This window comes from Amblyomma americanum, chromosome 2 (assembly GCF_052857255.1).
Source record: "Amblyomma americanum isolate KBUSLIRL-KWMA chromosome 2, ASM5285725v1, whole genome shotgun sequence".
Taxonomy (NCBI): domain Eukaryota; kingdom Metazoa; phylum Arthropoda; class Arachnida; order Ixodida; family Ixodidae; genus Amblyomma; species Amblyomma americanum.
Window position 1 is genome coordinate 8,994,153 of NC_135498.1, and position 22,158 is coordinate 9,016,310.

A 22,158-nucleotide genomic window follows, 5' to 3' on the forward strand; every position below is an offset into this window, starting at 1 on the left:
GGGTTTGTCATGCGCTCCTCTTTGCATCAACCTTGATCAAATGAGTTTGCTTTGTCGACAATAAAAACTTATTTCTTGGTTCTGACTACGGCACCCTGTCCTTTATTTGCTGGGAATCTGATCGATGTCCAAAGATATCCACACAATGGCGTCCACATGCCCGTCCAGTGGGTATCCAACAGATTTCAATAGGTTGCTGCACAATATGCATGCTCATTCTACGCATACTGAAAATAATACAACCCTAGGGAGAAATTATCCAAAAAATAATTAAAAAAGAAAGCAAAAGCCATTGCTGCAAGGATTACACGTGAAATTTCGCAACGCAGGCTGTGGTCTCACCACGCTAAAGGTAAGAGAAACAGAAGCAAATGCAGGACAGCTGCCGCTCACATGTTCTTACCCCAGAGGTTCAGAAGGAAGTCTGGGAGTTCCAACAGGAAGACACTGTATTCTCATCAAAACTGCATTTATTCCACATATGTAAAATCAAGATGAACAAAAGTGTGGCGCTTTTCAGCTGGAAATATTGCATTCATGAAACAGTAAGGCTGGGATGGCATAATTTCAGGAAATCGTTATACTATAAACCATCTCTGCTGCACTTACACTTCTGAGGTGAAACCTTAAACTCGTGAGTCACCATGACAGAATATGGCTGGCAGCAAAGTCCTCACCGCCATGACCACAACTGCTTAAAGTTAACAAAGTAGTCTGGGATGAAGTATCAAGTGCTGCATACAATGGGTGAACAGTCCAAAGCGCTTTTGCTTGCCTGCACCAAAGATGGTCACCTTCAAGTATAACTGCAATTTTTAGGAATTTATTTTGCAACTGTTACTTTCAATAAAAACAAAGCATTCCTTTAGACAGAACTTTTAGATGAATGCCTATCTTGATACCATTCTGAATAAGTATGACTACGATATGCCAGCTGCATTTGATACATGCTCAAACGTCACTGTTGATAGTAAACCTTGAACAAAAGGAAAAAATTTACACAAAGCAACAGTCAGCTTCAACATAAACTGTAAGAAAAGAAGTTCCTTCCTTCAAGCTTACAAAAGCCAACAGTTAATGTGGAATTGTTAACATGGCCTGAAATATTACTGGCACATAAAACACACATTTGTCATTCAATGGCCAGAAATACACAGCCAAAAGGCAAAATAAAAACAGAACTACAACCATCCCAAAGAGGTGTAAAAAGAACATTTTCTTGCACGAATAGGCATAAGTACGAAATTAAACAAAAGAACTCTAATGTAAATAAGTTAAAGTTTATATGTATATACATAGAGGCAGAGAGCAAATACAACGTAAAAGGAAGGAAAAGTGCACCGGAATAAATAACCTCTTCTCTACAGGGTGCAATTTTTTGATTGGCTGCATGCACTAAAATCTGCTGGAATGGATTACATAATCTAAAATGGACAAGCCAGAGTTACACCATGAAAGGTCAAACTCCATATGCAACAATCGGAGACTCTTTGGAGATGCTCTGAAACACGCAAAGGTGCAATATTCAGCCCAACCAGAATGCGCCATATTAGGTGCCCAGCTAGCCAGCTCTTTCTCTTGGACAGAGGTATATGCATATAGGCAGCCTGAGTCACTGTTTGGCCTGAGAGTTCAGCTAGTAAATATAATTGAGTAAATGCAAAAAATGTATATGTTCTCTGCACATGTTGATATAAACAGCACTTAACTGCCCCATGGACAATATTTCAAAGTTTAGCACTCCTGGTACAGAGCGAGCAAATTACTTTCAAACTGCTCCCTTACTGCTGAACAAATGCAAGCTACTTGCATGAGGTGGTGCATCCAGCAAACCTATAATAGCGAAGTTCAATTTCAGGCCATAGAAATTACACAGTGGCAGCAGCACTTGGTTAACACAAATTCTGCTTCAATACGCACAGCCTTTCCACAACCAGCAGAACTGCTATGACAAAAGGTGTGTCCAGTCCTTCGAACACGAAGTAATGCATACAGGAAGCCAGCTTAGTACTGAAGCTTGTAGCAATAAAGTGAGCAGGAAAAGAAAGTGTATTAACATTAACAATGATAAGGAGAATACCTAGAGGCAGTTATGATAATGCTACACTGAGAGCAGGTGGCTTAGCAGATGACTTACCATGTTCTGTGGTACAAAAAGGAAATATTCAAGCGAATCCAACCAACTTCGTTTCATGGCCATTTCACTATGCACCACATCCTCTGGCCAAAAGGCTGAGCTTCCAACAATGAACCTTCTAGCAGCTAGCCGAGCACCAAGGCAAGAATTTCGTTCACAATCCACTCACAAGGTACAGCAGTCATGCACACACAGACAGCCTGGAGAAAAGCTCAGCTTAAAAACATTGTATGAGTGCAATGAGTAATATATACATGATACATGATCAGTGGAGAGCCAAAGTTGTGAGGAGAGGAAAACATGGAATGGAGAAAAAGGAATGCACTCGGAAGAACACTGGTCCCAAATAAAATCAAACGAGCCGATTTGCGTGGCACAAATTGTACTGCATGGACTGCTCAACAACTTGTATCCACAGAATTTCCCATATCAAATGTATCAAGATTGAGGTGCTGATGTCGATTACACAAGAGTGTTGTATACCTGTGACTGGACAGACACAACACTGAATATTTTACTCCTCCTAAATGTGAACTTCATCTGAGCAATACCACATACAAAAAATAAGTACACATGCTGGCATAAAATTCACACTAAGAACCCATGGAATGAATATTGCAACTAGCATTGTGAATGTAGTTGCACGTATTTAAATAAAAATGGCCTCAATCTAATCAGCAAAAATTATTAGCCTTAAGTCACTGTCTAATCACAGGCTTTTACAGTGACAAAGCAAAACTAACTTAAAATTCTGGACTTCTGCTGTACATAATGAACATTTGACAAGTGACACAGCTTGCTTTGGTGCAGCTAGGAAGACACGATTAATATCATAAGGCCTTTTCCTATAATAATGGAGTGCAGAGATAGCTAAATTAACTGGGCAAGAAAGAAATGACTTGGGTAGAAAATTTGCTTACACAGGTGTTGCAACTTATTTAATGCAGCCCCTGCAAAGCTTCACTGCATTCACGGAGTGTGCCTTCATTGACATAAGAGCTAACATCACATTCCCATTTATTACACTGAGACAGGAGAGGCTGATGTATTTCGAAAAAAGCAAAAATGCTCATGACACTACTACTAATCAGCAGTTAGTGCATTTAAATGTGTTCTTCTCCAAGGTTATATAACAAGAAAGTGTGCTTTTGGGTGCTGTTTCTCATTCACTGTTTTCCCAGCCTCAGTGCTTCAGCCAAATTAGGGTATACTATAAAAAGAAGCATTCTTAATTCGAACAAGCTCATGAAAGCTTACCAATAATTTTAATGAAAGTTCCTTATGTCATAACAAAGCTGACTCAGACATGTATGAATAAAGCAGCGCATTCAGTCAAATGAAAACTGCTGCAGTTCATGCAAGCACTGAACACTAACCAAACATAGTTCGGATCGATGCTGCTTACGGGTCATTCATAAATTTTAGTTCGGCATTATGGACTGCTAACACAAAGCGATAATTTATAAATATTGCACTTAAAATAGTAAAACATGAAAAAAAAGAAGCCAAAAGACAATTTGTCTAATTTAGCCTAAAAGCTATGCAAAGAAAAAATTTGTAGTGAGCAGTGTATCAGCTCTTGGTCAACACCACATAAGACAATGATATGCATGTCTTCTGTGGTGTACTTGACCCACCCTTATGGTGCTTTTAGTGACATCCATTGGCCTCTATGGTGTTAGCATGCTTGTGTTCCTACGGTGCCTTTAGAGAACTGGGCAAAATCAATACGACAATTCCACAACAAAGTCCTTCTTCCCCCTGTCAGTGATAAAAGCCAGTGTGGTGGCATTTTCTATAAGATCAGCCAGTTGGCACAGCAAGCGAAAAGAATGACCAAGAGTCCAATGATAAAGGGCTATTGCAAAAGCCCTTGATTAGACCACTACTATTGTGTGTTAAAAAAGTTATACAAAATTAGGAAAAGACAGTTCAGCCCGGCTGCAAGGCAATTTATGCACCACACACAAAAAAAAAAAAGACAAAGGAAGCTTTGTTGTTTCAGCAAATACAAAAGAACTGATATCAGTCCTTGCTGCACATGAAGAGGTGCCAGTTACAAAAGAATCAGTCAGCACAGCCAGTCTAAAATTAAGCAGAATTTCAGCACTACAGCCCATTTGTTCCACGGCAATGTCATCATGTCTGGGGCATATAATTGCTTATTACAATAATTAATCAACTAGCAACAGTGAAGGCAATCCTTGCTTTGCTTTGAAGAAATCAGAAACAGCCTGCAAAAACGACAAAAACGAAGACACACACAGACAAATGCAGTGCAGTGCTAGTCTGAATGTCTCGTTTGTGCACTGTTCCGGTTTGTGGAGGCACTGTCACTGAGGACATATCTTAGTATACTATGAATTCATTTTCATTCAGGTTTTTGAGAGCAAACTTATTTTTGCCAATATCATACACTCCAAAAATACCCTAACTCCAAGCACTTTGATCCACTTTATCTCTGCGATCCTATCAACAATTTACATTTTACATTTAGATTTGCACGACTGCACAGTCATATCATGCCACTATAGCCACATCCAGTGCAGCTTTTACATTACTAACACTTGAAGCCTTGATGACCACTTTAACACAAAATAACTTATTATTAGGTTCCTATGTTCTTATTCTTACAATGTCTCGGAGTGGAAACTTTCCTATTACAGCCCATGAACAAAAATTATATTTTTATTCATAAAATTCCAAATAAGGCAGGACAGCAAAAGGTGGTTTAGTGAGGCAGCAATTTATGTGAATTACCTCACGTGAGCTACTAAGTGAGAACAGAAAACACTTGGTTGCAGGAAGAATTTTGCAAAGGAATTTCTTGTAGAGTTGAAACAAGCTATTTTAGCTTCCATAGCTACAAGCTAAAATCCTTCAGCTGTAAGGAAAAAAAATAAACAAAAAGTCTTGCACCTAATAAAGCACAGTGGAAAACAAGGTCCCATGTTGGTTGGCATTTCATACATGCATGGAGAGTGCGCACAGTTGCATCAGTAAGCCAATTACTACAGCATGAACATAACAGACTGCACAAGAATTCTGGGCAAAAGAAAATGAGCTCGGAACAAAATACATCACGTATAATGCAATGGACATTGTACACCTCATGCAAACCTGCAAGAGGCCTGAGGCAACATTGCCTCAAATCTAGAACACCACAACAAGGTTCACAGATAGGCCCATTGTGGTTTTTATGCCATTTCAAAAACTACTGCTCCTATGCTTTACAGGGCTCACAAAAACGTTCATCCATGGTTCAACTGCAAATGTTGCTATTGTAAACCTGCAGGCTGGAAAGAAACATACAAAATGTGTGCATCAAATAAAGTAAGACTTCGTGGACACACAAAGCCAGCACGCGGTGGTAGAACATGGTGAAGTAAGCAAGCATGGTGAATCAGTCCATCAGTCCAGTTCCAGCGATGAGCGTGGAGAATCCAAGGCCTGCTCGCTAATGGTCCTCAGGGGAGAACGTCGGCACTCGGGCGGTGTGAGTGACTCGGGCGTGGAGTCTGTGCTAGCCACCACTGAACCCTGGTAATTAACGATGTCACTCATCAGTTCCTTGGAAACAGGACTGTCCACTATGAGGTGCAGAGAAATCCCTTCCAGCCACTTCTGAAGAAGCTCAAACGGTGGCCTGCGCAGGAGCGGGTGCACGAGAAACAAATAAAAGCACATTAAGCTTTTTCTTTGTTTGGTTTAAAGTGCATATGTGTGCATGCACGCATACAATTATTTTACTTTTTCACAATATGCAATTTTTTCTTAAAAAAAAAACCATGAACGATTCGTCAATGCGATCTGTGCAGGTAGGCTGTATGGCAAGACAGGCATCATGTCCACAACTTAAAAGGGTCCCTGAAAAGGGTGTTTGAGGTTGTCTATAAAATGCTTGAATTATGTAGGCCAACGAGCGTTCATGCCGCGTACGAGACCCCAAAAGCGAGCCAATAATTTACAATACAACCTTTAAAACTCGCTTCCGCGCCTATCAGCAACCTACGGTGCTGGGCTCTCGCTTGAATCCGTGCTCGTTAAGTCACCATCTGCACTCGTTACGTCAGCAGCAGACTGCTAGCATTGGTTCACACGCGTCGGCAGCCGGCGGAGGGGGCGAGTGTGAGGGGCTGGCAGAGGAGCGCCGAAATTTCAGCGTGCAAAAAGTGACATGAGGAGAGGGAAAGGCGCGAAGACACGGAAATTCAAATTGTGACTACAGATGACTCTGCTGCCACAAAACACACAAAAAAAATTCTTGCTGGAGGATATTTGCGAAGCGGCGTCCTTTAGCATCATAGGCACATTGCATCTTTGTTGAGACCACCTTTCACAGCCCCTTTAATACAAATGAAAGATGACCAATTAAAAAAGTTATTAAACTTATTAAACATTTATTCTCTATTTTTAGGGCAAAAGATTACAGCTCAACACCGAACTGCAACGTAAACAAGATGTGGCAGCATTGCTGTCGCCACGTTGGGGGCAGATGCTGCTTTCTGCTTCAAGCTTTAAGGGGAGATGCGGGTCGAAAACGCGGTTTTTTGCGAAAAAATTCGATTTTTTGTTTTCGCGTGTTTTGTCAAGTTTAGTGTCTCTACTATTATGAAAATAAAAATTAAGGCTGAATTAGAACTCTAACTGGGTCAAAATTGCGTTTAAAGAGCACAGGGTGGCTGTTAAAAGTCCGAAAGTGCGCCGTTTTCTAGCGTCTCGTGGCCGACAACTCGCGGCCGATCGCCACTGGCAATCGCATGCGGAGCTCAGCCAAGCCTCCTTCTTCCAATAACCATGGTTGCCCGGGCTGCTAGAGTGCAAGAAATAATAATAAAAGGCATGCGCGTGCCGAGTTTTTCGAGAGCTGTGACTGGTTTTTAAATCACGTGGTGCGGATCGGGGATCGCCATTGGCCGCTGCGCACTTGCGTGTGGCGAAGCCTACTTGCTGGGTCCATTCTCTCTCCGAGCTGCGTAGCCAAACGACGTTCATTTTTCAAATTTATATTCGTTATGGATGAAGGCGGCAGTAGCAGGCGTAGTCACCGGCCAGTGAAGCATGCATCCAAGCATAAATTTAGAGGACGGCGACGAAAATCGACGGTGAAGACTCGCCCAACGGCAAGTGAACCCGCGGCCGCGAGGCCTAGCGACAGCGACGCCGTTTCATCCGGCGAGTTCGACGCGGCGTTGGAGTACGTCAGTGCATCGCAAAAGAAGATTGGACTCTTTGACGACAAAGAAAGAGTGCAAGATGAGGAGTCGTCTGTGCTCACGGACCTGACGGCACTGAGCCTTCTTGCGCGCGGTGCGGTTTGTCCGACGTGCCGACGTTCGGAAATGCGCGTCTGCGAATCGGCCGACAAACGCAAAGGACTTGCGTCGTACCTTGAGCTACGCTGCGAGAACAGTGCGTGCCCCGAAAGTGTTCTCTCGGCGACGTACACATCGCGGCGAGTTTCTTCAGGCGGGAAGGCCAGCTCGAGTGTGGCAGGCAACGGACCGAGGGCAAGCAGAGCCTATGACAGCGGGAGCTCGCGCGATGCCTTCGCTGTCAATGTGAAAACTGTTGTGGCAGCGCGCTCGGTGGGGATGGGCTACGAGCAGTTAGATCGATTTTCTGCAGTTCTTGGCCTGCAAAAGCCAATGCACCACAAATCATTTTCTGCAATCACCCGGAAAGTTCGTGATGCGGCAATGAGTGCCGTGTCCGAAAATCTTGCGCGGTCCAGACAGATCACACACAGTGAAGCAGGCGGCGATGAAATTGCCGTTATGTATGATGGCACATGGCACAAACGAGGCCATAAAAGCCACAATGGAATTGGAACTGTTGTGTCCCTTGACACTGGACTTTGTTTGGACTTTGAAGTCCTGTCCAACTTCTGCCTAGCGTGCAGCAGACACAAGGCCCTGCCAAATGAAGACATTTGGCAAGCTTTTCATGGCCCTGTATGCGAACGAAATGTTGATTGTTCATCCCATGCGATGGAAGCTGAAGCTGCAGTGCGGATATGGCGAAGGAGCCAATCCTACGACACACCATTGCAGTTTAAAAAATTCCTGAGTGATGGTGACTCGAAAGCCTACGCTGCTGTTGTCGAAGCAAATGTTTATGGTGGTGCCATTGAGAAAGAGGACTGCACCAATCATGTGGCGAAGCGCCTTGGGACTGCTCTTCACAAGCTGAAAGAGCCACTCCCAAGAGGGGAGAAGCTGAAGGAACCTGCCATTCAGAGGTTGACTACTTATTATCAGGTGGCTATCACAAGCAACAGGGGCAGTGTGAAAGGAATGCACCAGGCGATTTGGGCTTCCTACTTTCATTCTTGCTCATCAGATGGTGCGAGCAGCCATAAATATTGCCCAGATGGACCAGCATCCTGGTGCAAGCATAGGCGTGCCGAAGCCTTAGGTGAAGCTGCACCAGCCCACACACCCCTGCTCACAAAAGCCCAGGGGAAAGCTATACTTCCCATATATAAGAGGCTTACCGATGAGAAGCTGCTGGCCCGCTGTGTTCAGGGCAAAACTCAGAATGAAGCGGAGTCACTAAATAGCAAAATATGGCTTCTCTGTCCTAAAACACGGTTTGCTTCGAGGTTTGTGGTGGAGATGGCCACTGCTTTGGCAGTTCTCTGGTTCAACAGAGGGCATTCTAGTTTTGAGCGTGTACTAGAAGAGCTGGGCGTGCTTCCACCTCAAGATTTAGTTGGACTAGGCTCATCAAGAGACAGCATGCGCCAGAAAAAGATGTCTGCCAAACAGACAGCAGAGTCGAGAGCGCGTCGGTGCATGCTGAGAAATAAGTCTCGTGCCGACGACTCTGCGTGCAAGCGCCGTGAGGGAGAAACCTATGGTGCTGGCTCATTTTAGTGGCAGTGGCTGCTGAAGGAACAGTTTGACTCTTTTCTTGTGCAATTTTAATCACATTTCAGGCCTTCTTTTGTAAATAAACTCTAATTCTAACCTTCAAATTCGTTTTTCTCAAAATGCAATTTCTGGCACGTTTTTGACTTTGCCCACCTTGATTTTGGTACTTCTAGTGCTCGGATCTGGATGAAATTTTACCCACATTTTCTCTAAGGTGTGAGGAATACCATTATCTTATTTAAATGTCAATATTATTTATATATATGTCACATATTTCAAGTAAAAAGTATAGGGGTTGGGGTTATTGGAGACTTCCCAAGTACAAATTTTTCATGTGGATATGATATATTATGTGCTCTTCTTACTTAGTTTTTGGCATTCTATAGTGCATGTGGAAGAATATGAACCATGGTTGGTTCATAATTATGAAAGTTTAATGATGGAAAGAGGGGGGGCAAAAAGGCGTATATTTTGCACTTTGTCATAGCACAGAACAAAAACTATGAAACTTGCAATAAAACTAAATATATATTTGAAACCAGCATAAAAAACTCTATAAGGAGCCAGAGTTTCATTGCTCTAGCTTATGTATTTTAAAAAAAGTGTCTTCGGGTAGCATCTCCCCTTAAATGCATCTCCCTGGAACGAGTCAGCATGACCTCAGGTGCAGGTAGTACATTCAGTTTCTGTTGGCTAATTTCGTGCATGCACCGACACTCCAATGCTGAGCCATTTTCAAATACTGTATTTACTCGCATAATGAACCCACTTTTTTTTCTAGAAATGCTGACAGACATCAATTTCGTCGCAGGGTTCATTACACAAGGAAAAAATAAATATGATGGCCTAGCTCTGTTAGGCCAGGATATACGTAGCGAAAGCGCGATCACAGTGGGAGTGCGAGCACGGCGAAACAGTGAGTTCGTGGCCAATGTAGCTTTCGCTACAAAACAATTTTGACAGATTTTTTTGCAAGAGTGGAAATTTCATATCATACAACCACCTACCCTCGCGCCAGACTGCCCATCTGTGTCTTTCTGTCTGTCCATCCACCATCAACAAAAGCACGCGGTCAGTTGCGTTCGAGTTGTCAGTGTTTAGCATTGCTTGCTTTGAAAGGTGTCTGCTGTATCAAGGTGCGAGTAGACGATTTTGTAATAGTCGACGTGGTGCCAGCCAAACAGGTCGAAATAAAGCGAACAAGCTGAACACCGGCCTTGAAGGTCAGGTGCGCGTTTTTTATAAGGGGTTAATAACCCTGGACAGTTTCAGGTGTGTAATGCCAATGTTTAAGGGGGGAAGCTGGTCTTTAAAATTTTTTTTAATATCATAGTGAAGTTAAAATTTTCAGGAAACATGTGGTTTTGAGTGCTGATTTAAAATACGCCTTTTAATTTGATGCAAATTAAGTGCGTGTGTGTGCACTTATCAAATATGTAATGTAAATTTTTTGCCGAAAGCTTTGAAGAAATTTTACTGCCGGCAACTTTTTGAAATGCTGGTTTAGGTTTGGTTTATGGGGGTTTAACGTCCCAAAGCAACTCAGACTATGAGAGACGCCATAGTGAAAGCCTCCGGAAATTTCGACCACCTGGGGTTCTTTAACGTGCACTGACATCGCACAGTACACGGGCCTCTGGAATTTCGCCTCCATCGAAATTCGACCGCCGCGGCTGGGATCGAACCCGCGTCTTTTGGGCCAGCAGCTGAGCGCCGTAACCACTTTGCCACCGCGGCGGCCCATTTTCTGAAATGCACGCCATAGGTTGTCTTGACATGAAGGAATGCAAAAAGAGTAAAATTATCATCCTGCATGTCATAGAACAGGAGTTATAGGGTTCTGTAGTCGCCACTCCATAAAGAGGAATATACTAACTTTTCTTCCCATTTCTAAAGTGACAACTTCAAAAACCCCATAACTAAACTTTATGATAGGCAGGAGGATGACTTTATGCTTATTGCATTCCTTGATGTCAAGACAAACCAATGGCATGCATTTCAGGAAGTTCCCGGCAGCAAACCTTCTACAAAACTCTCGGCAAAAACTTTCGTATGTTGCACAAGTGCACAAGGACTTGTTTTACATGAAATTGAATGATATACTTAGAACCAGCACACTAAAATATATATTACAGTGTTATAGTCATGCATATCAGGCGTCTAGTATAGCTTCTTTCTCGACAAATACTTTTAAAGCGAAAGCTTTACTACGCCAGCCAGCGAGCCATTTCGGCTCGTCGCGCACTTCAGCCTTATGCCATATGCCTGTGGCCGACGAACGACCTTGAGCCGCTGTTGTAGAGGGAGAGGAGGTGTTGCCTCACGGTGTGTGTGTGTGTGTGTGTGTGTGTGTGTGTGTGTGTGTGTGTGCGCGCGTGCGTGCGTGCGTGTGTGTGTGTGTGTGTGCGTGCGCGCGCGTGTGCGTGTGCGTGTGTGTGTGTGTGTGTGTGTGTGTGTGTGTGTGTGTGTGTCCGCATTCCACGAGGCCATTGGCTTTTGCCGCCGCTCTTCCAAGCTGGCCTCCCGAATGTGAGCTGGACAGCGCCGCCTCCCAGTCCCCAGTTGTTGGGTTATTGATTCTTGGTATAGCTCGGTTTTCCTGACATATGCCAATACCAAGTCAGCCACTTCACCGCAGAAGGCGCAATGCGGATCGTAAAAATTTACAAATTATCGTAGATGGCTGAATGAATCTGATTCTTATGATCAAGAACGCCGACAGGGCGCGTTTGGCGAAGGATAGAGGGAGGAAACTTGCTAGGATTGAAGCTAAAACCGAAGAAGGACGAGGGTCTCGTCTGTAGAAGCAGCAACAGCAGCGCGTGAACGACGACATCGCCTCCGCTTAGACTTCGAACGCAAGACGGACTCGCCGATGTTTAGTAAAGAGCCAAGCCGGCGCCTTACCGATCATACGATCCGCCCGGCCCAGTGTGTGACCGTGACTAACCGATTTCAGAGACTACGGACAATCCATTTAGACACGTTTTTGCAGGGTGTGATCAAGCTTTCGCTCTCTAAACCTATAGTTCAGCCGGGTTGATCCCCAGCCCATTTGTTCGGCCTATATTGTTTGTGTAGTAGGAAAGCTATTAGTAACGGGCGCTATCGAGAGAAAGCAAGATTTCCAACGACAGGTAACAGTTCGGCAGCCGTTGATGTCACTGTAAATCACTGTACCAGGTGCGCGATGAAGTGCAGCGTCGATTAGCCTGGAATTTCCAGTTAGGAAGAGACAACGCGTTCAAGAGACGCTAGAAGAACGTGTTGCACGACTCGAAAAGCGTCGCAACGAAGATGCAGCTAGAAGAAGTCGTGCCACGTCCCGGAGTGACTCTTCAACTGCGGAAGAGACCGGTTTTGAGTTCTCGAGAGCGTCGGAATGAGAAGCTGCGTAGACGACGTGCCGAGGAAACGAAGCTTTCGCAATTCAACTAGGGTTAACCAGAGCTAAACCACAGCCAATTTTTTGTTCAAGAAATTACCATTCTGCTATTTAGTATTGCAATTCTTGGTTCAGTTATGGCTGTTTAAACGCAGCGTTATATTTTCAAAAAAAGTACTCCTAACAGCATGGTGTAATAAATACCATACTTACTCGCGTAATTTGTGGACCCCTAATTTATTACCCAGATTTATAAAAAAACTTACTCGCACATTTTATGCTCCCTGCTGCACCAGACCACCAGCATGCATGCAGGAGCGTGCAAGACCGGCTTAGTAACATTGGCACACCCACGGTGACGTGGGAGGCTGCGAAAGATGTGAGTAGCAAAAGGACGCAGCCACACCGGCCACACTACTCTGAAGATGTCAATGCCAAGGACAAGCCAAAGCGAAGTCATACCTAATTCTTGCAGGGAGCAAGCACGAGTGGCTTTTTTTGGGGGGGGGAAAGAGTGCAACCTATATCCGGGGCATACCTCTGCAAAATCCCGAGCACTCACTCAGGCTCACAAAGTTTGGTCACGCTATGGGCTCACTCATACTCAGACTCACAAAGGCCCAGGCTCGCTCGCACTCATGAACTGAAACTCGCTTAGGTTTACAACTCATTTAGACTCATGGCTTATTCTGTGTCACCCTTGCATTCAGACTCACAACTCACTTCGACTCACGACCCATGACCAAGGCCACATTGAAAGGCTCTGAGTGCGAAAGCACTTCATGAAGTGCTCATCGAATTTGTGTGAAGATTGACCTTGGAGCTGACCGTGGAGAAGCCTAGCACAGCAAAAGCCTGTGCAAAAATAAAATAATGACTGCTACTGAGTAGCGAACCCACAGCACAAACAGATAAGCTTCACTGGCCACTGCACGAGGGCACTATGCTAGTGCCGCAGCCAATCACGCCTCATGTTAAAATGCAACACTCTCGGGCTGCACATTGCACATCATCATATTCATCAACTACCATTTGCGGTGCAAACAGATCAGATCAGCTTAACCTTGATCAGAGCTTAACCTGAGTCTAACATTGTTGGTAGACATGTGCACGACCCTGTAAAGCAAAACCATGAGCCAATCAGGCTAAACATTCTTCGCTTTCGTACATCTACTCAGTTTAACTACGTTAAAACCCTACCATTTTTTTTAGGCCAGCGAAGGTCGATGCATAGGAGGCAATACAAGGTATATATTGCATGTTATGGCCTTAAAAGAGGCAGAAATTACGTGAGTACATATGGTATGATATGTGAAAATATTTTGCTAAAATGCAGGATCCAGACAGCTTTTCTGAAAACTAAGTTTGGTTTGGGTTCTTTCGTTCCAAATGGAGCTTGCTGTAAATTACTAAAGAAAAGGAGGTGAAATGTTAAAAAAAAAGTCTCAACAAAAAAAGCAGGGGCTGGGTTCATTATGCGAGTTAATACGGAATCTGGTATTCACACATTTTCCACAAGACAACCATGAAGGAACAATGTCCATGAAGGAACAAACACAAGCTGTGCGCAAATGCATTGGAAAACATGGTCGCCCCACAGCCCAACACGACACCTCACATGCCATGGTTCAAGCATCTATGACGTAAGCCTTTACAGCTGACAATGCACCAACGCAGGTATGCATTATATCCAGCCAGAAAACATGAAATACTCCACAGCCCTTTTAGTGAGCTGTAGACGTTACAAACTTCATGATAAATTTTATTTATAATGGCACGATGACCAAAGAACCTCAAATACTTAAAATCATTTCATAAATGAAACGAAATGCAAATACTTAAAAGCTTGCAATTACAAAAACGAATGCCTTCACTCATGTCCAAGTAGCTTAAAACACAAATACTTAATTAACCTTAGTTCCACTGCAGAGTAGACAGCTAGTGCAGCAGCAAGCAGAACACACCTCTTTTCTGGATCGACGTCACAGCACAGGAAGGCAATGCGGTAGAAAGGCTCAGGACAGCTGGCACAAAACTTTTCCTTGAATACAACGGTGTTGAGACCAAAGTCATTGCTTCGTGGCAAGTAGTCAGGGTCTGCTTGCACCCTGCCTATGATCTGAAAGTGAAACAGGTTGTAGTTCTGGTTACCAATTCAGTTTCTTCAAGCACAAGATCATGGGACACACAAAAATGGCACATTTCATGCTTAGCTAACTTCGGTACACATTTCAGCCTCAAAACATATTGCGCAGCTAACATATCACAAATTATGTACAATAAAATCCTATTCGAAACACTCAGCTTGGAGAAGGTGGGCCGACACCATATATTCTTCACATGAATAAAAAAGAAACAAGAAGAACCGAGTAGCCTCCGATCTCCAAAAAAATGGGTACCCCAGTTCATTCATCCGACGCGTCACCTTAAACAGAAAAGAGAAAACAAAAACAGCTCTATTCCTTCCCCAAGCACACGCCAGAAGCGGAAACGCATTTGCATTGCATACGTGAAAGGCGTGAGCGAGACGCTGGCTCGCATTCTCAGTAGAGAAGGGGTACTAACAACACGCAAACCGACTACCACCATTGGACGCCTTCTCCCCCACCAGAAAGACCGTCACCCAAAAGGGAGGGAACAAAGCATTGTATTCAAAATCCCCTGCTCGGTCTGCCCGGCCTCGTACGTAGGGGAAACAAAGAACTTCGCCGAAAGAATAAGGCAAATGAACCGTCAGCGCAGCGCTGTGGCCGAACACTGCTAGGCATATGACTACCGAATTGACTTTGACGGCACTATTGTACTGGAAACTGAACCTAACCCGCGCAGGAGGCTTCTACTCGAGCCGTGGCACATCCAACAGACACAGAAGAATGTTATCGCTCCCTGGGGACACTTCTCTCTTCTTACATCCATGGTTTGCGGCCACTGACACGGAAGTCTTAAACATGTCTATTAAATAGCGTGCGCTAACAGGACGAACACAGGAAACTTGGAGACAGAGGAAAGATGCGGTTCTTTCCTCTGTCTCCAAGTTTCTTGTGTTCGTCCTGTTAGCACACGCTATTTAATAGAAATGTATCAACTAGCCCGCCAGAAAGTTCTTAAACATGAGGGCTTAAAAAGCCAAGCTGTGCCTTGCCCGTAGTCACACCATGAAGAAGGAACCGAGCCGGTCCCGAAACATCGTGTTTTTCAAAAATTAACCTAGTTGGCGTCAGTCATCTTTCTATTAAATTAAATTTCCCAACCAGGCAGACTTCCGCCAAATGTTTTCTTTTGAATGGCAAAGATCATTTAAATGCTTCACACAGCTGTTGTATTTCGAATCAATCATGCTTCTTCACAGCAAAATGCAGTATGCTGAAGCACAAGTATACCATTATGAGCTGAATACTACAGCCAAGATCATTATTATGGCTCCTAGTTTTTCGCACAATTGCGTGTTAATGTAATATTCTCTTTTTTATTTTAATGTTGTTATAAACATCAGTAGGAATGACAGAAAAATAACAACATGATTAATTCAATTACCTAAATACCACTGCAAACCAGAATGTAAAGCTGGAATGTGAAAATGAAATGAGACTTCTCACAACTTGCTTTTCTCTCATAGCATAGACTGCTAGCTTGTGGCAAAAGTCTGCATGCGGTAATGCTAGGCCTTGCATAAAATCAATGCACTGACAGCCATCAAGAGTTGCCACTGCCGTGCACTCACGGGCTGGAAGACAAGGTCCAGCCACACGCGGCAAGGTAGTGCACCTAGCCACGGTGCAGTGAACGGCTGGCTGCGAACTTTACAGGCAGCGATCCTCTCGGTTTATATCTCTAAAATAAGACATATGCACACATGGAAGTGGTCCGGCTTGTAGAAGATAGCTGAAGGAAAGAAGGGAAGAAGTTGTAGCCTGCATGCGCTGCCGTGATTGTTTCAGCTAAACAAATTATGCTGATGATGAGTGAAAACAAAATTTGTTTGCAATATCACTTTCTTTTCATTTTCGTAGCTTGTTCTGTAGAAAAGGCTGTTCTCAACTACCTGTACTGATCGAAATTAACCAGTTTGATCCACGACCAATTTTTATTATTAGTATTTGCTTTGCACCCAATAATTTGACAATCACAAACCTAAAATAGATTTGTTTCTTTCTGACCATGTTTCACAGAACATTTCATCTGTAATTTAACTTGACCATATCTGAAAAATATTCTGTTTGATTCGCACCCAAAATTTTGCTATTTACACAGCTCTCGCTCTGAATTTCGATAATGCTCAGCAACCATTCTAGGGGCTCCCTCTTGCGCTACCAGGCTGTCTAGGAATGAAAGTGAGCGGCAAGCGGGTGCCATCCTTTTGCAGGGCTGCCTCCCGCTTACAGACACAACAACAAACAACAGGTGCTGGGCTGTGCACCGAGAGCATCGTATGAGAGATCGCTCAGTCGCTGGGAGCCTGGCATCAAATAAGTGCCGATCTTCAAGTTAAAAGAAGTAGCAGTAGTAGGAAACGCCAAGCATACTTGATGCAGAATTGCAATCGTCAAATTAAATATTAACAAACGTACATTTGGAGAATGTGAGGCATTCTTCAAAAATAGTCATATACAGTAAAACCTCGTTGATACGTTTTTTTTTAATTGCGGGAAAAAACGTATTTACCGGGAAAACGTATGATCCAAACCGCGTGGTTTTGAGAAATGGAGCTGTTGAATGAGGCAAAAAAGAAAAATTTATTGACAATTTCACTTTATAAAAACGCGATTGGCATTCCTTGGCACAAGAGCTGAACAGATCCTATTCCAGTGCTCGCTGAATTCAGTCCGCGTTCGCGCTTTCTTTACCGCGGAAGAAAATTCGTACCGCATCCGGTCCGTCGACGGTAGTGACGATAGTAACTAAAATCTCTTCCTTGTCATTTTTGGATGCTTCGCCCCCTTTGCTCTCAAGTACTGTGAGAAAGCCACCGCGGCGGCTGATTGTCGCGGCGTTTCTGCTCTTTAAGTTGCGTTTCTCACACCCGGCCCTTTGGTATATAAGCGCATCGCTGTAGTTCATAAAAGCTTCGCCTTCTTTCCCTTATGCACCGCATAGAAACCTCAGCGTTTTTCCTCTTCATATCGCGTCCCCGCATAAACGGCTTTCGTGAATTCTAGCGCGCAGTTTTTAATTTTTTTGTTCCTAGACATGGTTGTTGTGCTTCGCCTCCTTGCATTAAGGCACTGCAGAGAAGCCATCACGGTGGGCTAGTGCCGCAAAAAACACGTTGCGTGCCCTCACGTTCGGCCCACTTGTATGTTTGCACATGTGCGGTTGGTCAATAAACGTATTATACGACCACAATTTGTCAAAATTTTAAACGTATTTACTGGGAAATCGTGTGATCTGGGAACGTATAAACCGGGAAACAAATACACGTAACTCTATGGGGCATTTTTTCTTGCCCTCGATTTTGATCGTATGAACCGGGAAATCGTACGAACCGGGAACGTATCAACGAGGTTCTACTGTATTTATTTTACAAGTGTCAAGATTCCATGAAATATTGCAAAATTTTCTTTATGAATTTATGGAACTTATTTGCCCCACTTAGTGAAGCCCTGTCTCTTTTACTCTCTCTGTCCATCTGTCTCTCTCTGTGTGCATGCATGCATGTGTGTGTGATAACACTCGATGGTACCCATAAAAGATGGCGTCCTCACGCAACCTGGCAGGTGGAGGTTAAATTAATGATTGGCCTTGTGAGGTTGCTCAGGCAAAGCAACCTGGATCGCACAAACCCCACTAGTGGCAGCAACTGCCATCGCAGAGTGCAGCAGTGACCCAGGAGTGGTGTGAGGACTCCCAGGGATCTATGAATGTAAAGTTCAGAATAACCTCATACAGATGGTCACCGCATCTGAACGCACCTGATGAAGCAGTTGATGGGAAAGGGGCCAAGGTAGGGCAGCAACTGCCTTCATGATGTTAGCGCGATGGCAACTACGTAGAGCCACGTAGAGGTAGAATTGCCAGCTGCGTGGCATTGGGTGACATCACGCCGCTGTGCACAGCGACTGTGTTCACAGTGAGCGGGCGGGCTTGTACCATCGCACACGCTAGCAGCCTTAAGTGTCTCTGCCATCTTTTCTTTTTTCAAATCTCCACCACAGAAAATTAGAGGCCTAAATTATTTATGATGATGAATCTATAATACAGACCTGTACAACTGAAGTAAAATGCTTAGTTGTGCAGCATTATAATCATCTAATCTAGAGTGAGGCCCAACTACTCCCATGCAGTACAGTTAGGTATGATGACCACCAAATAAGGTTGACTGGCAGCCAGGCATGACTCTTCCACACAAAAAGCTGCTACCAGCGCAAAGAGCACCATGAACACTGATGGAAGCATGCAGTAGAAAGGCTCAAGAAAATTAGCACAAACTCCTCCTTGAACACAACATTGTTCAATCTATCAGCCTGTTGACTGCCTACACCAGTAAGAAGAGGCCAACTTCAACCTAAACCTATGTGTTCCTACGATGGCTCAGGAAAAAATGTGCATAGTTAACAAAAGCCCACAGGAGCTACACAGAATCCAGCTCACCTCGCATAGAACAATGCCGAAAGAGAAGAGGTCCACCTTCTCATCGTAAAGCTTGCCCGTCATCATTTCTGGTGCCATCCAGTAGGGGTTGCCTACTACTGTGTAGCGCTTCTTGCGCTCAGGCCGCTTCCCAGGGCCAACACCGCCGCCTGGGCCTCGCTTCGCCCCCCCGCTGCTGCGGCGGCCAACCCCTGCCACGCTGGGGTCACTCATGATGCGTGCGAGCCCAAAGTCAGCCACCACCACTGTCCGGTCCTGCAGCCACAGTGATGAAGATCACATTTGATTGTATGCTGCTGGCATTTGCACAAGCAAAAGGTATGTTTGGTGTCACCGCAAGTGACTGACGTGCAGGTAATGAAACACGTTTATACCGTATTTACTCGAATGTAACGTGACCGCGAATGTAACACGGGGGGGGGTGACTTTACATGCTGCCCAGCGGGAAAAAATAAAACCACGAATGTAACGCGAGGCTTAGGGACACAAAACAAAAGTACCTTTCGTAGACATCTTTGAAAACTTTCGAAAGCGCTGCGACAGGGGACACAAAGAGAAAGGCACGAAGGACAAGCGCTTCGTGTCCTTCGTGTCTTTCTCTTTGTGTCCCCTGTCCCAGCGCTTTCGAATGTTTTCAAAGATGTACCTACTAGCTCAATTGTCCGTGTTACTAGACATCACGGCCAAAATGTTTACTCATCTTCCTCGCTTTCGGAGGCCGAGTTCTCAGAAATGGAGTCCTCCTTTTCGCTATCAAAGTCTCCCGGTAACTTCTGCCGTATTGATGTTGTTCGCCGTACAGAGAATTCATTCCTCTCCATCAACGTTTGGGCCCACCCATGAGATGCTCTGAACTTCCTATCTCCCGAGCAACGTCTCTAACTTTCCCACGGATCACCTCGACACTAACCCCCATGAGACGGTTGCACTGCTTGATAACGAAGTTCGCCACTTTTTTCTCCAGCTAGACGTGATGGCCATGGCGAGGTTCACGAAATCCTTTGCAGTCGGGCTCACATTTAAAAAGCCCCTGCTGCTGCAGCTGCCATCCGCCGATGGTTGACTCATTGAGGTCATCTTCCAGCTGCCTCAAAAACCTCGACCTCTTCATCTAACAGGATCGCTTTTCTCTTAAAACGAGCGTTGCACTGAACACGACACGCTGTCATCGTGTGCACTGAATCAATGCAACGCGAGCGACGCCACAAGAACACGACGCAACGATGCGTTGAGCCCGAGATCACAACGAACACAAAACAATGACAGAAAAAACGCTTTGACTTTGGATGGATGAGGATTTGGCTTCCGTGGTACCCAAGTTGCCAGCATAAGATCGCAAAACTGCGGAAACCGAAACCAAGCTGATTGCTTTAAAATGGCTGCATCGCGGCACTGCTTTAGGCCAATCAAAGTGCGGCATTCGATTATAACGCGAGAGTATAGACTTCAAAGGAAAAAATCCGGGAAAAAACTCGCGTTACATTCGAGTAAATATGGTATGTGGTGAGAAATAACAACTGCCCTTGTACACAAAACTATAAAAGCAGGCTTATGTGTCCTGAGGACAAAAATTCAGAATGAAAATTGTCGGAACGAGGATTCTGGCACAGGTTTTTAGACAAACCCTTTTGGGCAAGTGTATCCAAAGGTACCAACTAATCTTGCACCCAACTTGTGGCCTTCGTGCATTAATCACATCCACGTGTGACCACAAATTGACATACTATTATGGTCAAAAGTTCCCAGTAAACTAGGTTTGCTGTTCTACCAGGAAGTGGAGCTTTTTCAGCACCTGTGGCACTTCAAAGCTCTGAAGGAGCGGTATCTATGTATTGTTTATTTATGATTAATATTGACACAATAGCATTAAGGCTCCCGTTCTGCAGAAAATCCAGTGTCGGAATTGTGAGCAAAAGATCCTCTTGGGCAAGGTGGCAACCCTATTTACCAGGAATGGCCACCCTATGGCCAGCCTGAAGCACAAGATTCTGCTTGGCCTCACGCAACACACCATGGTCGAAAAATGGGCCAGTCACATGACCTTGTCACATCAGCCTAGGTCATGTGACCTTGTGGTGTCATCACAATATACCTCCACATTCTGAGCAAACTTCCCATTGTGGTACGTGGCAGTTAAATTAATGATTGGTCGCGAGAGGTTGTTTGGCAAAAGCAACCTGGGTCTCACAAGCTGCACCGATGGCAGCACCTGCCATCACCGCTGTAGCACTGCGCCAGCAGTGGTGAAGACTCCCAGGGATCTATGAATATGAAGCAGAGAATGGCCAATTGCGCACATATGGGCATTAACACATTAACACTATCGTGTCATACCATTAACTTAGAGCTTAAGGGTCTCGTCGAATTTTTTTCAATGTGTGACTGTACCCCTCCCACTCCCCCATGTAAAACCCCCTCTGTGACGGCCTTTAGGGCCAATATATATATAAATAGATAAACAAGCATGCCATCCCTCGGAGAACTACATAATGTAGGACGGGCAGGAGGGGATATGCATCCATTATTTGGAGTAAACATTTTTTTGAACAGCGAGGGGTGCAAGCAGCTGGGTGGTCGACATGTAGGCAGCAATATACGGTATATATTCACGCTATGACCTTTCTAGAGTGTTTTAGGACGTGCTTGTAATATTTTCGAAATTAGCGCACCCCCCTTTTTTTTGAAGCCTTAATTTAAAGAAAAAAGTGCGCGAATTACATGAGTAAATACAGTAGTCAAGGCATAGCCACAGATTTTTTCCTACAAGGCACCTCAATACAACCAACTTCTACTAAATTATTTCACTTTGTCAAAGCACACTTGTGAGTAGTGTGTGAGGAGCTCAAATGAAAAAAAAAAAACAGCAAGAATTTGGAGAGAATGAAACCCTTATTTTAGCAGAAATACAATATGCTGGTACCTGTGCTTGAGCTCTGAAGCGGTCAGTGAAAGAAAACCAACTTCCTTGTTACTAGTGCCATTAGGCTCATGTCTGCTGAGCAAAATGCTTAGAGCCACAATAAATATAAATGTCCGCTGCCTCTCAAGTCATCATTAGCAAATACTACTGAAACATCAGAGGGTACACAACCAGTTGGAGCTGTCATGGCACACAATGCAATTCCTCTTACAGGCAGGCCTTTCAGAAAAAATGTGCCAATGCATAGGCAAGG

At 44.4% G+C, this 22,158-nt stretch overlaps 1 protein-coding gene across 2 annotated transcripts in view; it reads right to left on the reverse strand.

Annotated features, from left to right (window-relative positions):
- Positions 1–452: 452 nt before the first annotated feature.
- Positions 453–22,158, reverse strand: part of LIMK1 (LIM domain kinase 1) — a 45,594-nt gene continuing 23,888 nt past the window's right edge. For both annotated transcript variants that reach the window (XM_077652971.1, XM_077652972.1), the window contains exons 10-12: positions 18,986–19,240; positions 14,362–14,516; positions 453–5,783 (exon numbers count right to left, since the gene is read on the reverse strand). In XM_077652971.1, the coding sequence (XP_077509097.1) occupies positions 5,549–5,783; positions 14,362–14,516; positions 18,986–19,240 (645 nt within the window). In that variant the 3' untranslated portion in view covers positions 453–5,548. The remainder of the gene's footprint in view (positions 5,784–14,361; positions 14,517–18,985; positions 19,241–22,158) is intronic.